The sequence below is a fragment of the Abrus precatorius genome, unplaced genomic scaffold (assembly GCF_003935025.1).
Source record: "Abrus precatorius isolate BTA unplaced genomic scaffold, Abrus_2018 Scaffold2, whole genome shotgun sequence".
Classification (NCBI taxonomy): domain Eukaryota; kingdom Viridiplantae; phylum Streptophyta; class Magnoliopsida; order Fabales; family Fabaceae; genus Abrus; species Abrus precatorius.
In genome coordinates, this window is record NW_020874362.1 from 35609512 (window position 1) to 35626553 (window position 17042).

Consider the following 17042-nt stretch of genomic DNA (forward strand, 5'->3'; position numbering starts at 1 on the left):
ATTCAAAAATATTTTTTTAATTTTTATTTATAAGACTCTTTCTAATTAGACTACATAATTAAAAATCAATTAAACTCTTAATTTGGTTTATAAAATAACAAATGTTAAGTATTTTAATTTCTTAAATTTTTAAAATATCATTTTAGTTCTGATTTCTATTTTTGTACAAAATTTTAGTTTTTAGAATTAGACATTATTAATGTACAATAATAAAATATTAATATGGCATATTAAGTAACAAATGTGAAAGTTGAGTTATAAAAATAATAGTTTAAACTTAACTGTACATATTTTCTTTTTTCTTGAATAAATTTACTTAATCTTTGAGCTCTCATTAACACTTGTGTATATTATATATAAACAATTTTTCAAAAATCTCTTAATACACTCTCTTACACTCATCATTACATTCTTCGCATTGGAATCGTTTGAAGTTGTTGCACTCCTTCTTTAAAGCATCCCAAATTAGAAATCACATGTGAAATGATGATATTTTTTGCCAACTTAATTTTCATACTTGTAATTTAATATTACATCATAACATGTTAATATTTTATTAATATGTAGTGATATTTGGGTCTAAAGTTTAAAACGCTCAATAAAAATAAAAATTAAAAACTAACGTAATATTTTTAAAATTTTAAAATAAGAATTTAGTTGATTAAAAATTATCGTTTAAAGTCAAACTTTATAAAATCTAACTATGTAAAGATATAATTTATGCTTTTAAAACTCTTTAAAAAATCTTATATTGAATTTTTTTAAAAAAATCTTATGAAAAGGACTAAAAAATTATTGAAAAACATTTATTACATTAAAAATTGTAAAATATAATAAATTTTAAATAAAATATTATATTTTTAGTTACCTAAACTCAACTTTTAATGTTAATATTTTCATTAAAATAGTCCTTCTCACGTGGTCGTGCTGTCAATCACTTAAATCGTTTAATATGATCATGTCCTGAATATATTATCATAAGAGTGTATTATTATTGATGAAAATTAAAAAAAAAAAAATTTCTCTTCTTGAGAAAATATTAAAGTAACATGTTGTAAGTTAGGCATTTGTAGTGGTGAGTGTGACTTGTTTGGAAAAATCTACGTTATTATCCATGGGTGGAAGAAGCGTCTTTGAATTTTCCTCTAAATTGGTGATCACGGATAAACATTACACATATCATATTCTCTACATTATATTATAAAAATAAAGATGATTACACAACTGCTTGGCATCTACTATTCACTACTAAGTGAAAACGAAAATGGTGTCACAAACAGTTGAACTCCTGAAGAAGGAGATTCCTCTGGAGCATGAGTCTGTTGTTTTAACTGAAGACACTGTGAATGGTCTCGTTCTTGTGGACATCATAAATGGCTTCTGCACAGTTGGTGCTGGAAATCTGGTATCTGTTGTACTTGTTTAGATAACATTCCTATCTTTTTCCATTCACAAGTATTGATATATTTGTGTGTGTTTTTAAATTTAAATGCTTTTCAATTTTGGTAAACGAGAATATTCTTTTGTGATGAGTTCAGAGCATTGTGATTGCATCTTTGGATTTTCATTTTTTTAACTAGAGTTGAGTCTAGGTAGATTTTCTCTTTTTACTTGTGAAGTGGGTCATGCCTTAAGAGATAGATGAATGATATTTTCAGGCCCCAAGAGAATCCAATAGACAGATTTCAGGGATGATAAATGAATCAGCAAGGCTAGCTAGACTTTTCTGTGAGAAGAAATTGCCAATTATGGCGTTCTTGGATTCTCACCATCCTAACAAGCCAGAGGATCCTTATCCTCCTCACTGTATTATTGGGTCTGATGAATCAAATTTGGTTCCAGGTGTGCCAATTATTGTTAGCTTTTTTTTTCCTGTCTCTTTTTTGCTCTCCCTAGAATCCCACAGATAATTCTCATTTGTAATATTTACCAGACTGCTAATATTGGAATTTGCAACATATAAAACTGATTGCTAAGATCTTCTTATCATGTTCAACGACACTATCTACTTACTGGGTAATTAATTATCCCTGCAATAAATTGGTCCTTTTAAAGTCTCTTCAAAATAAAGTCTCAGATGGATTGCTTTGGAGTTTCAAAATAATAATAACAAACAACCCAGTTTTGCATATTGAAAAAAACTTTTTTAATAAATTTTAATTGAAATCGAATCAACATGTGTAAATGTTCTATTCCTCTGACATCAATTGAAACATCTGATAATGGCTACTCACCAAGCAGCTTTTTGAATGTTACAGATTTTTCCTATTTCGATATTGTGATATGAATTTCCTCTAGTATTGGTTCAACTATTTTCAAAATGCTCTTGTTTTTCTTGAATTGAAGCGCTAAGATGGCTAGAGAACGAAACCAATGTAACAATCAGGCGTAAGGATTGTTTCGATGGATATTTGGGCTCAATGGAAGAAGATGGTTCTAACGTTTTTGTAGATTGGATTAAGAAGAATAAGATAAAAACTGTGAGTATTTATTCTAATTTGAGTATTGTTTGAATTAAAACTATTTCTGATTAGTGGGTCTGAAATCCTAAACTCATATTATTAAAACCATTTTATTATTTATTGTTTTTGCTTGCGTTGGTGAAGCTGGTGGTTGTAGGTGTGTGCACAGATATCTGTGTACTAGACTTTGTATGCTCTACAATGTCAGCTAAGAATCGTGGTTTTCTGGAGCCTCTAGAAAATGTGGTGGTTTATTCACGTGGCTGTGCTACATTTGATATCCCTCTGGAGATAGCCAGAAATACCAAAGGAGCTTTAGCTCATCCTTAGGTATATACATAACACACTACGTAACTACCAACTAAGCATCAAAAGTGCATTTTCATGAGTGAATATTCGCCTTATTATATGTATCTATTCTAGCGATGTACTGTGTGATTTGCAGGAGTTTATGCATCACGTGGGCCTGTACATGGCCAAAGAACGGGGAGCCAAGATAGCAAATGATGTGTTTTTTGGTGCAGCAGAGAAGGTATAGCTATGTTGCGTGGGACATCTGAATAACATCTCCATGATGTTATATAAGGATGATGGGGAGATGATTTAATAAGGTGCAAATGTTCGTGTGGTGGTGACCCCCATCTCATCGTATGTAAACTATATGCTATAGATTTAATCCCTCCCTCCCCCAACGCTTTAATTCTGACACCGAGTTGAAATCTGATTTGAGGAAGGAACGAAATTTGAATTCTAATTAAGAGTGACTTTTATATAAGCAGCAATGATAGTAATTATTGAACTAAACTCAAAATTATCAAACTGTTTTTTATTAGTAAGGAAACGTAACAAAGATAAACTACAAACTTGTTTTATGGAAATAGAAATTAATAGTTATTTTAAGGATAATCTATTACGTGTCTAGATAATGTTTTATAACCACTTGTTCCTTCCCCCGGATGAGGGCTTAAATTGTTGAGGAAAGGCTTCTCTTGCATATCATTACGAAATATTTAGGGTCTATTTAATTGTGTTTTCAGTTATTTATTTTCAAAAAATATTGTTTGACGATCAAGTTTTGCAGAACAGTTTTTAATACGTCTTGTCTTCAACTACAAATCTGAAGCCAATTCCCTTTTTTGCTTTAACATATAAATGATTTTGAAGTGAAAAAACTTGTTCCTTTTCCAAAAGGTTCATTTTTGACGTTCTTGTTTCTACATATTGTACACCCAAAGAGTTCGTAGTTTGGGGGTTTTGGGCTCGATTGTCACGGATTAAGAATTTTTGAATTTTTAGAAATGCTTCTGGGTGTAACATGGGTGATGAGGGTGATAATGGAATACATTGCAATTATGTAATATTTAATTTCAAAGGATACTGCAGCCGAACATGTTCTTTCCTAGAGTTTCAAGCGTCTATAATTGAAACTTTACCAGGAGAATCTCATTCCAAATCTTTATCAACGATTCAACTTAAGTCGGTTAACAATAGTCTTACGGTACTTCGAGTGAAGGTTTATTTGTTCCAGTTAAAAGGTTAAACATCATCCTTATTCTCTTTTCCTCCATATCCTCAATTTCCCAGACAATAACTTTCACCCAATTTTCATTCCCACACAGCATTTCCAAACGAAGTTCAATTATCTTTCAATAAATTCAATACAAGGCATAAGCTAACCAGGCATACTCACCCAAACTGATCCGAGGAAGATCAGAAGGGATAGAAAAGAGACACTACAGTTTTGTCGTGTCCAAATTTTGGCTAGACCCTTTCGGGACCTTCATTTCGCTGCTGACTGGATAGATGAAGCTAATACCAGAGACCTCAATACCACCCAAAGTGAGAAGATAAAATAGTGCCATTAACGAAGACTACATTCATGCTACAGAAAGAACAATGTTATTAACCCTGAAGGCATTAAACTGAGCATAAATATGAATTTATGATACATGGGAATACAACTTGCAAGAAGATTAAGAAACAATGCACAAAGTTGATGAAGATACCCTGTGAACACTACACCTCCATAAAGCATGGAATGAAGAGACTAATACATTGTGCTCTAGTGCTGATACTATGAATCCCTCTTCAATCTATAGTTAGTCAAGCTACAGCTACCAAGCTTAAGCTACCCCAGTCAATCCCGTTCTAGACAAGAAGAGCCCAATGCTCAAATCCTTGCGCTGCTTGGCAGAAAGTTAGTGGCAAAAATCTTTTAAATCTGTACAAGAGAGAAAGAAAAAAAAAAAAAAAAGTCAACATCAGAGAAAATTTATGTTCACCGAAAGAACCATGAAGCAGCTATAGGTAGGAAAACACTAGATACCTCAAATGGAAGACCCTGCAGTGATTGGTGATACCTTCCATTGAAGTACAAGAATTTAGCATTCAACAAAACCTGGAACCTACGGAAAATAGCAACAATAATCATATATTAAAGAAGATTGCGACATGAAACCTTTACCAAATTAAATATTTAGAATAACCCATACACTTCATGACATTTCCACTAAAAACCAAAACCAAAAAGATACAAAATAAAAAGAATAATTTTGGTAACTTCAGTCTTTAAGATTACGTTTAAGCAAAAAATAATAAAATAATAGTAAGCTTTTATTGAAAAATAAAGCATTTGTTATACTTTTGCATCTCCAATGTAATAAATGTTTTCTTTTTCAATAAAAACTTACTTTGACTTATAAAATTCAGGTTAACAAAACCGTAAAAAGAAAAGAAAACCTTAGTAATTAACAACCCAACAATTTAAACAATAATTTCCATTTTTATAGATAGGTCCTTGTCTTCTTTTGACCAAATCATGTTCAACAGTTTAAAACTAATTTTATCAAAATTCATTCCACTCAATTTTAAAATAAATGGGCCCTATGTTTCCATATACAACAGTTCAGTTGTTAACATGTTACAGAAGTTTCATTATTTATGTTAAGATGTCCCACATTGGTTAAGAATAGAGCCATAATACTCCTTATAAGGGTAGGGCAGTCCTCCTCTTAAGATCTAGCTAGTTTATTTAGTAATACAAAAAAAGCAAAGCACTAGAGCTTTAAGAGCTAGCTTTTGAGAGTTTGAGTTTCATGTTTCCCATTTCACAATTTCTCCACTGGTGATAAACAATCAAATACCAATTATTGACCTTTTAATAGGCTGATTCACTGATTTTCCAGTACATACAGCTATAGTTACCCCTCATTAAAATGCAATAAAGGAGCACAACAGACATACAAAGAACAATTTGGGCAACCAAAAAGTTTGAATATTTTCATCAAATTCTAAGAAAGAATGGAATAGATAGGGGAGAGAAAAGAAACAATTAACTGGTTCTCATAAAACAAGGTCAAATCCTTCAGCTTGCTTTGAAGCTGATCGAATTTATTACAGTGGTTAGTCTTCAGCTTGTGCTGCGTTTCTGTTTGGTTTAAACTGATGCCTAACTGAATCTGAATGCTGTTGACAGTTGTCAGTTGTGGATTCTGTTATTAGTCCAAGAGAGAGCTCTAACAATATATTGAGATCGCTCCAAGTTCAGAGATAACTTTACAATATAGCAAGCCAGCTCAGAATTCAGGTTGTATCTTAGATTTCTCTTTTTCTCTCTATTTTCTCCAGCTATCACTTTTTTCTTTCTCTTTCTTGGAATCTCTACTCTCTATCCAAGTTAAATGATTTCTAGCCAGTTCAGTTCCATGCCTAATTAATAGTTGACTAATACATTACTTGAACGTTAATTATCTGGATCATTGTTCCAACTAGCCAGTCCAAGCCAAGTTTTATAACAATGCCCTTTAGGAAACCATGTGCAAGACACTGGTAAAGCCATGAAAACATTCCAAAACTAGAGCTGGAAAAGGGCTAGGCGAGGCTTAGCTTATTGCCAGGTCACTTTATCAGATCATTGGCCCTAGCTTAAATGCTAGGCTTAGCTTGACATGGCTCGCAAGCCTGTCTAATAGCCTACATTAACATTACATAATCTTTAAATAGTTTAGAGTAATAGGATTGGGTTTTATAGGTTTCAAACAAACCCAAGCCTTTAACAAAATTATTGTCTTGTTATACATTAAATAAATTATAAAAAGATAAATAGGTTGGCTTGTTAGGCTAATAGTCCTTAAAACCCTAACCCTGAGGTCGATAATAAATAAGGTAGAGTGGTAGACTGAATTTAGGGTCAAACTTTGTTCTGCATCTATATCATTTGCAGATTTGTAGATAACCACAAATTTGACATATTTCACATATTTACTCACTAACCAAACTAACAATGTGATTTTTTCTAGCTTGCCAAGAAAAGCTGAAGATAAATTTCATCAGTTACTACTTTCATGACAAATTGATCTTAAATGAGAACTTACGCTAAAAATCTGAAGAAAGAATTTACAAGTCTTTGATATTATGAACAACGAAACCCTACTGTTGAAGCCTAAGCCGATTGAAGAAGACCAAAAAATGATACTCGGGGGCCCAATACACGAATCCAACAACAGGACCTGCTTTTAGGTGCTGCAAAAATTAACAAAAGTTAAGTTGCACTAAAAAACATTAGCAGAAATGTAATAAAGGATGATTTCAAGTTGGAATTACAACAGTAAAGTTAAATAATTACACAAGACTGAAGAATACAAACCTTTCCATCAAGAATCACAAGTTCACCATCAACCCATCGGGGATTCTGAAACCCTCTCTCAGCCAGCCTCCCTTCACCTTTATAGCGAGCAATCTGAAATTACAACAACATCAGAGAACTGAATGGAAAATAATAATCTCCACTTCTTTATTGTGAAACCGTGCTGATTTACTAATTTATTTATTTTTTGTTTTTTTTTTTTTTTTTGGGGGGGGGGGGAGGGGGAGGATCAAGAGAGCAATGAGACTGATTAAGACCCTCAACAAGGAAAAAAATTCATACCACCCCAAACTCTTCAGGTATTATCCCTTTATGAGGAAGCTGATACCTCTTTCCAACTTTTGCACGAAATGCCACCTAAGATCAAGGAACATAAAACAATGAGATGTATCATACATACTGCATAATGAGAAAATTAGCACCAACAAGTGAATGCCAGCTCTTTACAGAAAAAATACAAGAAATATCTTCGTTTGTTTAACTCAGCGAACAATACATTGATACAAGTTTCCCAAAGAAAAGAACACTATTCATTTGTAACAGAACATGATGAATATTTTTCCTCATTCTAGTAACAAGCTTTAAGATTTATTTCTTATATAGCAAAATATTAGAATGATAATCTTAGTTAACAAAGTTTGAGCCATTTAACTATTGCACAAGACAAAGTTCAGAAAGAAAAAAAATTGTAAACAACAGAACACATATTAATGCTTCAACTATATTATAATAATAAGAATCCAAAAATGGCTTTATAGATTATCCATGTCAAAGAATACCTGCAAATTATATAAGGTTGCATTTGAATGAAGAATTTTAAAATTCTAGAAAATATGAAAACAATGATGAGGGATGCTTAGAGTGGGACTCAAATATGATAGGAGTTATAAATGATAAACACAAAAAGTTAAGCTCATTTGAATCTCTTTTTTTAAATTAAGCAAATTAGGTCCCTCTACCAATTTTATTCTACCTAAAACCCTCAAATTCTCATTTTATAAAAAAATCATCTAAAAATGAATAGATTAATTTGTTTAAGACCTTCTACTAAAACTCATCATCCAAAACACCACTCCCACATGTTATAAAATCCTCCAAATTTTATCCAATTTCCACTAAATTGTGACTTCTAAACTTTCAAAATCATTTCATATCCCAAATTCATTATAAACCCCAAGTATATGGACAGAAAATGAGAATTTGAGGATTTTAGGTAGAAGACAATTGAAAAAGGAACAAATTTGCTTAATTTTAAAAATAGGATTTACTGGGCTTGAAAAAAACTTGGGTCAAAGGAACAAAATCACACAGTTCAAACTAAAGGAACTAAATGCATTTAAGCCAAAAAGAAAAAAAAAATCAATTTAATAGTCAATCAAATAAAGTTTACAATATTACCTGGCCAGCTGGTACATAAGGATCCCCAGTTAGTTTCAAAGCTTCTACATACTCGTAAAACTCAAGATCTGAAGGCTCCTTAGCCTCACTGTCCTCATGCCACTGACCAAATCTACGTCTTAATTGAATAACTTCAGATGAGTATAGTCCATGTGCACCAATATATAGACCTGATGAAAAAGAAAATATCTGTTACTTGGTTTACACTAAACTGCAGATTAAAAACATCCAGCAGTTAGCAGCCAATATTTACCACCTCATAATAATCAAATTGATAAGTTCTCTAGAAAATCACCATTTAAAGGATCAAACAAAGTTGGTATTTCAATGCGATTGAAAATTGTTGAACCAGATAATTGTTGATGGTTCTGAGCCTGACTTAGAGTGAGATTTATCAATTCTCCCACCTCTTTCAGCACCTAAAAGATTGAAGCAAACCATTATAGTAACAACTTATGGCTAGATTCAACAAGGATATTGGATTTTGCAAAAAAAAAAAAATTTGCAGTATAACTACTTAGACATACCTTTGAGGGTACTTTTCCCCTCCCAATGAATTTAGCAAGGTCAAAAATAACATGATCAACTCTGCGTTGACCTTGAAACTTGGTTGATTTATCAGATGAAGATTTTCCTCTGTCAAGACCAACCTGCTGATTGACTTCTTTTTCAACAGTAAAGGAAAATGAACCACACCCCTTCATCTCCAGCTTAGCTGGAACTCGAAGCAAATCTCTAGTGGACATATTACCGGAAAGTTTCTGAACAAGACCACCAATGACAACTTTGACAGCAATTTCATTCTGTTCTTTACGTTCAGAAGTTCCCAGACCAGTATTTACTTCAATCTCATCATCTCCCTCCAGGTCAGTCTCAGACTTAATGTCTTCCAGTTCTATACTTTCTGTATCAGTGTCCTTCTCTTCATTGTCACCATCATCTTCGTCATCGTCATCTTCATCGCCATCTCCATCTTCGTCTTCGTCTTCACCATCATCTTCATCCTCTTCTTCCTCAATTATCTGCTCAATCACCTTAGATATTAGATCCTTGTCTACTTTCTCTGGAGTTATCACCTTGAAAACCTTCACCTTTACACCAGGAATCATATCTTTCAAGACATTCTGAAATCCAGGCATTCCCTCAGCTGGATCAGAGCCATCATTCCTATCATCACCATTTTCCAGATCTTCAGCACTCACAACAAACAGCTCACTTTTATCTTCACTAGACTCCACTGAATTCAATCTCCCAGCAGCATCCAATGTTTTATAGGAGGTTGTTGGGGGCCCATGGAAGGCCCCTCTTCGCTTTAAGTACACAGCCTGGAAATTAAAAGAATATGCTATTGCAGTATTGTATTGGACAACATAAATAGATTATGACCTTGTTATTATTTATTATTGCTATTAATTATTAAAACTGTTTTTATTTTTTAATATAATTATTACAATTGTTATTCTACTTTACCATCACTACTGGATAAGACCTTTTGAAGGAAGTAAATTAAGCAATGCCAAAGCATAAGCAAAACTTGAGACAACAACAACAATAAATTGGTTCAAATCCAAACCAAACCAACAAAGATAGTTTGTTAGCACAGATGGTTAACCAAAAGAAGTGAGTTAAATTTTTCTCTATTCTGGATGCAATAAATAAAAGTATTACTACTCTCCTTCATGCATTGGTTAGCAGTGTACATACTTTAATAAGAAAAAACAAACCATTTTGATCACTTCCTTCTCAACTTAAATGACAACGTCAATTTTAGTAATTAACAACCTAATTAATCAAATTAATTACTGTTTCTTCCCTAATAACCACTGTATGCATAAATCTCTCTCTCTCTCTCTCTCTCTCAGTTACTATCAACTAAACTTTAAGCCGCAGGACCAGGTAGGTAGTACTGGGAAAGTCAGGGGACCAGGTAAGCTTCACTAGGAAATCCATGGGCCAAGTTAATTGCACTCAGAAAATTTGCAAGGCCAGAATTTTATTTTTTTTTCAATCAAGTATGGCCCAATATTAAATCTGTCATCTATGATAGGCTCTAATAGCATGTTAAATTTGGGCTTTAATCCTAATTCAACTCCAAAAGTTAACTCATAAAATGAGAATTGTTTTAACTTTGATAAGTTTTTATTTAACCATATATATAATTGATGTAAGACTTCAACAATGACCTTTATTATTACTGTATTATTATTAATTTTCAATGACAAAAAAATATATGGTATTTTTGTAAGTATTTTAAAAATGACTCATTAAGATTTCTTTTATATTATTTTGGAAAAAAAGAAAAGAAAAGAAAATTACTGTATTTTAAATTTTTATAATATAATTATAAAAGAAAGTTTGATGGTGGTAGATATGGAGAAAGATTTATAAGGTTGGTAATTATTAGCAAGGAAGATTAAGTGATAAACAACTTATTTAATTATCCATTTTTAATTACTAAAAAAGACAGGCATATTTAACTCATTTAAGTTGAGTAGGAAAAGTCAAAAGTGATTTTATTATTATTGTCCAATAAAAGAGTGTAAATCTGTGAAAAATTGGTTTTTGACTGAGAATGGTATCTGATGATCCATGTAATCAACCCTACCTGTTGTCATCCAACGAAAGTGTGTAGAGCGCCAACCTACTACACATGAATGTGAGCAGGTTTGCAATCCCCACAAAGGTACACATGCATGCACACATCATAAATTTCATGAAACAATCATTTTAATGGGCCATATATACAAAGTCAACAATGTTTTTACTCAACTTAGTTTTACCAAATCTTATGATTTGAGAAGCACAAGGGTTAAAATGCCAAGAGGCCACCTTTGTATTTAGGGAACTCAGCATGAACCCAAAATAAACAATCAAATTGGGGTCAGCACCAATTAACTGAAATAAAAAAAAAATCACTATAGTATCACAACATTCCCCACAATTAACTTCTTTTATAACTTCTGAGATGGCATTTTTTTTTTGTTGAAACTTGTGACAATGAGAAGCTCCATATGAACACTAAGAAGTAACAGCACCCAAGTGCTAACCTCTGTTCTTTCCTACTAAAAATTAGAAAAACTAAAAATCCAACCCAAAAGGTTTCCATTCCCATTTATAAAATCCAACTGAGCACCAAGCCACTAAAAATCCAAATTGGTCAGTGGGTATTCCCAATTGTTCATAATTTTTCAAACAGTAAATCTATGAGCAACTTATAAATCTCGTATTCATAATTAAGAATTTTAGATACATTAGTGTATGAAATAAACAAAAATTTGAAACTTAATTTGGATTGTGAACTACAAGCAATATGCATGATTCTTGCATGTAATCCAAGTTCCTCCACAATCTTGCACACATATTCTTTAAACAGAATAATTAGCAGGAAATTTGTTTAACAGTCAGCATAGAACATGATGCATAGCATTAAATTATTGGGTATAAAAATGTGTGATTTAGCTCCAATTTTAGAGATGACTGCATGTTGTTTATATAGCAATGATCCCAACAGTAAAATGGGTCAGTCAAGAAGAAATACCTGTGACTTGAATTCACCTTTTTTATCCATTGTAAGAAAAAATTCAAATAGAGGAATGCCAGATGCAGATGTTGCAAGTTGCCTACAAAAATATGGTAAAAGGATTAACACTAGAAGCAATATGAGATAGTAGCAGGACCACCAAAAATATCTCAAGAACAGAAATTCATTGAAAAACATCAAAAGGGGGGAAATTGCTTCCAAGACAAGCAAATAATAAATTAATTCCATAGGAAAGTTTAATATGAGACCCTTGGGTGGGTAATACCCCCCACCCCCAGGCTCCTGATGCATCTCCAACACTTTCTGATCTTTCTATCATGCACAATGCTCCTATATTTGATTTTTATTCTTCACCTGAAACTAATGTGGTTTTGAACTTAAACTTTTTAAAACTCAAACCAGAGAGAAATATCTGAACTACAAAACCTTCTGGTCTTATTCAACTCTGTCATTTTCACTCCTGATCAAGTAGGTTTCTTTATTCTTCAGGGTCTTTTTCTTGTGAATCTTCCAATTTCTCACTTCATCTCCTAATAGAGAATATTTTTCTAATGGATATGACAATTTGGAAATCATTTGTTCCTTCTAAGGTTAAACCCTTTATTTGGAGTGCTGTTCTTAACCAGATTAATTCCAATGACATGCTCCAAATTAGAAGACCCCTAACAGCTTTATCTCCTGAGTTCTGAGTTGTAGGCAGATTGAGCTCTGAAAATGTTTCCCCTTTTGAATTTTGGATTGCCCAGCTGTGTCCCTTCTATAGAATAATCTGTTTGGTATGCTGGTTGAGGATGGGTCGGTCCTCAGAATCTTCAGTCTTTCTTAAGGTCATTCCTAAAAAAAGGTCCCATGGTTCCTAGTTTTCAGTTTCCAATTGTGTATAATTCAAAATAATTGACAATCATAAAAAGTAATGAACTCCCAATGTCACATATCTAAGGATGTGGAACTCTAAACTCAAATATTTTAGATACATTAATCCATTTCTCAATAAGTAAAATGCAAAAGTGGTGAGCATCTCCTTAACAAAATAAACTTTTCTTTTTAATAAAGAGGTAAAGAACCTCCACACTTATTATCATCATCAAGGTAGCTAAAATTGGGATTTTACTTTAAATCATAAAGGGGAGTGAAATTCGTAAATCACAAATTGGATTAAGATTTTACAAAATTCATATATATGCTTATAAATTCATATTATGCATATAAAATAGCATAAATTAGAGGGGGGGGGGGGGACTTTAAATCAGTAAAAGCACTTAAATAAAGTAGCACTTACAAATCATAATGCATATTCCATAAGAATGTCATGCATTGGCATGAGTAAAAAATAGACCAGAAAAGAAAAGATGCAAGAACAGCAGCACTGACTCAAACTCAGAGCAGTAGCACACACTGCTGAGTTTAGCTGCAGACCAAGCTGCACACGCTGGGAGGACTGTCGAATTGACATCGACGTTAGGGTTCAAAGCTGCTAGAGGGATATTGGGTTTGATAAAAAAGAGATATGAAAGAGGCATCAACTACATTAGGGTTCAACAAATGAGACTTTTCAAGGAATTTTAAAATCATAAAATCCCATGATTTGAGGGGTTTTAAGATTTAAATCAGGATTTTATAACAATTTTACTCAGCCAATTTTACCCACGATTTAAATCGGTAAGGTTTCCAAAATCGTAAAATCATATCAGGATTTTAACTAACATGATCATCAAAATAAAGTAATTACCTAGGACTATAACTCCTTGCCACATATCTTCCATGCTCAGGAGTTATGCGAATGATTAGACCATGTGGATCATTAACATCTTTTGAAATACCAGCCCACCAACCCACCTGCAAGAACCAATACATGTTAAGTTTAAAGATTTTTTTCCTGATAAGTTTAAGATACATAACAAAATTACAGGTCAAAAGCAGATGTTATAAACAGTGCAATAGATTGGCAAGTGTAAAAGTGCAAAGGTAGAATTCTGAGCTATGGCTCAAGGGGTTTGTGAATTATAAGTGAAAGTCATTCTCAATGATCTCAAGATAAAGTATGAAGTCTCTATGAAACTTCTCTGTGACAACAAATTTATCAATAGTATTGTTCATCATAATCCAAGCCTTATCCTCACCTAGTGGGATAAGGCTTGGTCGTTGTTTTTGTTGTATTGTTCATCATAATCGAATCCAGCATGATAAGACAAAGCACAGAGATAGAAAACACTTTATTAAGCAAAATTGCCAGTGGTCTTACGACAACAATATATGTCTCTTCTAGTAATCAACTTGCAGATATTTTAACTTAGGGGTTGTCCATAGAGCACTTCTGTGATTCTCTTGAAAGCTAGGAATGATAGATACCCATTCACCATCTTAAAGGAGAGTGTTAGAATATTTTTAACATGGAAACATGTTTTGTATGTACAAAATCTTTCCCTATAATTACATTTCCATTTTTATTCTTTTAATTATGACAATAGATTTATTTCATAGTAAATACTAGGCTAGAACAAATATCCCTTTTCAAGTTGATATATTCTAATATTGACTTTCATAAATTCCACAGCTGACAGCAAGCTCTAAGAATAAATTTACTCTAAAACAACTCCTAATGGCAAATAAAGTCCCAAGGAAAGTCTAACAAATTTTCAAATATGTAACAGCATTTTAAGCCGCTACAAGTACTACTAGGGTTACCCTTTGATATTACATCTCAAATTCTATTTCCACCACTGCGCAAAGATATTCATGCAAATTGCATTAAACAAATTCTCTCAGAACTCACAAGTCCAGCACCAGCTTTATCTCTTAAAAGAGCTGCATCACCGTACCGCTCCTCTTTTATGGCTTTCTGAAATATTAGAAAATATACAATAAGATTTAAAATATATGTAGGATTGTGAAAAGGAAAGCAGAAAAATTGGAGACAAGTACAAAAAAGCATTAGTTATCAGAAAAACATTGTTTTAGTCAAAATTCCTACATTGAAATGAGACATGACTCTTCCAATACTATCATTGTTAGCAGCAGCTGCAATTGCCACCTTAAGCCTGGCAGCATCTTCATAATCCTCCAAATATACAGCACGACTTAATTGAGACTGTCAAGCACAAAATCATGTCAGTAGCTAACTCTTACTAAACCAAAAGGTCAGCCAATAAGTCGACTTATAAAAGGGTTCAAAAACTTCTACGTAAGTGTGCATGACAGTTATCATGGACAAAATAAAATAACTTTAATAGCATGTTGCAAAACTACATCAATAATAGGTTTCTTCATGTAACATTATCAAAATATGACAAAAAACTCCTCCAAGACCATGGCACAGTTGGGATTAGCTTCTAGCTTTTGAGAGCTTTTCAATTATAAAGTTTAACTATTAGCGCCTTTATACAGCAAGAACACCAAGTTCTATTAAGTTTAAAGGTGCTTATAAAGAAATTAAATGAGAGAGCTTCAGAAAAAGTTGAGATGCTTAAGTTGCTTTCAACTTGAACAATAAGTTCAATTCATTTTAGCTCCTTAATTCATTTTATTTTTTCCTTCTTTAAGAACTTTTTGAAAAGCTTGTCCAAATTGGCTGTGTCATTCACACGACTGTTAGCTATGAACTGAAAGCAAGGAAAATTTTGTAACTTTGGAGCACCTATAATTTCAAGAACACTTTCCTTCAATTAAAAGAATAACCAAAGCTTTGGAGAAAAGACGAAAGTCTATTTTAAGTGAAACAGTGTTATAGACACTTGAGTAAAAGATGCTATAAATGTGAAATTCAAGAACTTAAGCTTTGAAATGTTGCTGTTATTGTTTCTTGCAAGCTGTCTGTTATATTTCCTGATTTCTTTTACGATAGGCACCACCAGTTCAGACCGCCACAAACCTAAATTCATAATCATTTGCATACAAATAGGAGAGAAGCACGCAAAATAAGACGCGAATTGAAATCAGAGGCATGTACCTTGAGAATAGAGAGGAGACGTTCTTGCTCGTCGACCTCCTCGAAATGGCGGCGCCACCGATCCCAATCCCATTCATCAGCAACACCGTCACCACGGCCACGATTACGATCCTCGACGGCGTTTACGAAGGACTTTCTGTAGGAATCGAAGTGGTTGATGATTTTGACGAACTGGTTAAGCAGCGAGTCCCATCCGCGTTTGGCGTTGTTGTGGTTATCAGAGAGAGAGTTGAGGCAGCGAGAAGGGGATTGGGAAGGGAAGGGAACAAGCGAAGGCGTTCTGATAGGAAAGGGAATGGAGAGGTTTTGCTTTGGGAAAGTGAGGTTGGGAGAAGACATGGAAGCCATGATGAGAGAAAGTGTTTGAAGATTGATTGGGATTGGGAATATGATATTGCTATGTTGTATGTTGTTAAATGTTAATTCATTGTTGTTAATTTGTGACGCTAATGGGATGAAACATGAGGCTGGAAAGTTCAGTGTGAAAATTTTGGGGGCAGCTGTTCATGGCTCCATAGATTTTCTAGCGACAAGGGATAAGGATCAGATGTCTGTTCTTACCTTCTCTCCAATCCATTACTTTTTTTATTATTATTATTTTCATTTTTTTTTTCTTTCCACCGTGTTAGGCTTGGAGTGTAATAATTTGTAATTCAAATTTGTGACTTTAATGGAAATTATTAAATTGTTTTCTTAAATAAAAAGTTAAAAAAATTATTATGTAATTAATTTTAATTTTAATTTTTGTATAAAGTAAAAAACAAGTAAATATTTTTATTATTAATAATAAAATGAATATTGTATTAAATAAAATTAAAGAGATTATTTTAAAAAAAAATGTAATTGTGAATATTGTAATGATATTTTTATATTTTTATGAATATGGTATGCTAAATTATAAAATTTTAAAAATAAATTGATATTGATATTGACTAATTATAATAACTTTAAATTTATTTTAAAAAATAAATATGCCATTAATTTAATAAAGCATAATAAGATTTAAAATGTAAACTAAATTGAATTTGAAGTTAAAATAAAAAATGACAT

The 17042-nt window shown here is 32.6% G+C and overlaps 2 protein-coding genes across 4 annotated transcripts; one reads left to right on the forward strand and one right to left on the reverse strand.

Moving 5' to 3' along the window:
• The first annotated feature begins 1183 nt into the window (after nt 1–1183).
• On the forward strand, nt 1184–3816 carry LOC113860207 (nicotinamidase 1-like). Its single transcript, XM_027492890.1, has 5 exons — nt 1184–1405; nt 1659–1842; nt 2347–2480; nt 2607–2792; nt 2908–3816. Exons 1-4 carry the CDS (start codon nt 1265–1267, stop codon nt 2790–2792), a joined length of 645 nt encoding a protein of 214 aa, XP_027348691.1. The 5' UTR covers nt 1184–1264; the 3' UTR covers nt 2908–3816.
• LOC113860205 (protein EXECUTER 1, chloroplastic) lies at nt 1207–16583 on the reverse strand. Of its 3 annotated transcripts, none has more exons than XR_003503696.1 (13): nt 15993–16581; nt 15018–15134; nt 14820–14885; nt 13776–13882; nt 12044–12125; nt 9033–9830; nt 8801–8924; nt 8506–8675; nt 7390–7464; nt 7108–7200; nt 6836–6983; nt 4789–4860; nt 1207–4683 (listed from the first exon to the last, which is right to left on the reverse strand). XR_003503696.1 is itself a non-coding variant. In XM_027492889.1 (13 exons), exons 1-13 carry the CDS (start codon nt 16338–16340, stop codon nt 4678–4680), a joined length of 2154 nt encoding a protein of 717 aa, XP_027348690.1. In that variant the 5' UTR covers nt 16341–16583; the 3' UTR covers nt 1207–4677. The 3 variants fall into 3 exon arrangements, 1 of the variants encoding a protein (XP_027348690.1); XR_003503695.1 differs by having other exon boundaries at nt 4789–4867; nt 15993–16580; XM_027492889.1 differs by having other exon boundaries at nt 4789–4867; nt 6895–6983; nt 15993–16583.
• Between the last annotated feature and the right edge of the window lie 459 nt (nt 16584–17042).

Coding starts and splice junctions, on each gene's coding strand:
- LOC113860207 (XM_027492890.1), top strand. CDS start 1,265: ATGGTGTCACAAACAGTTGAACTCCTGAAGAAGGAGATTCCTCTGGAG. Junction 1,406..1,658: donor CAGTTGGTGCTGGAAATCTG/GTATCTGTTGTA, acceptor TGATATTTTCAG/GCCCCAAGAGAATCCAATAG. Junction 1,843..2,346: donor TGAATCAAATTTGGTTCCAG/GTGTGCCAATTA, acceptor CTTGAATTGAAG/CGCTAAGATGGCTAGAGAAC.
- LOC113860205 (XM_027492889.1), bottom strand. CDS start 16,340: ATGGCTTCCATGTCTTCTCCCAACCTCACTTTCCCAAAGCAAAACCTC. Junction 14,886..15,017: donor GAGTCATGTCTCATTTCAAT/GTAGGAATTTTG, acceptor CTAATATTTCAG/AAAGCCATAAAAGAGGAGCG. Junction 4,868..6,894: donor AATCGGCTTAGGCTTCAACA/GTAGGGTTTCGT, acceptor TATTTTCCGTAG/GTTCCAGGTTTTGTTGAATG.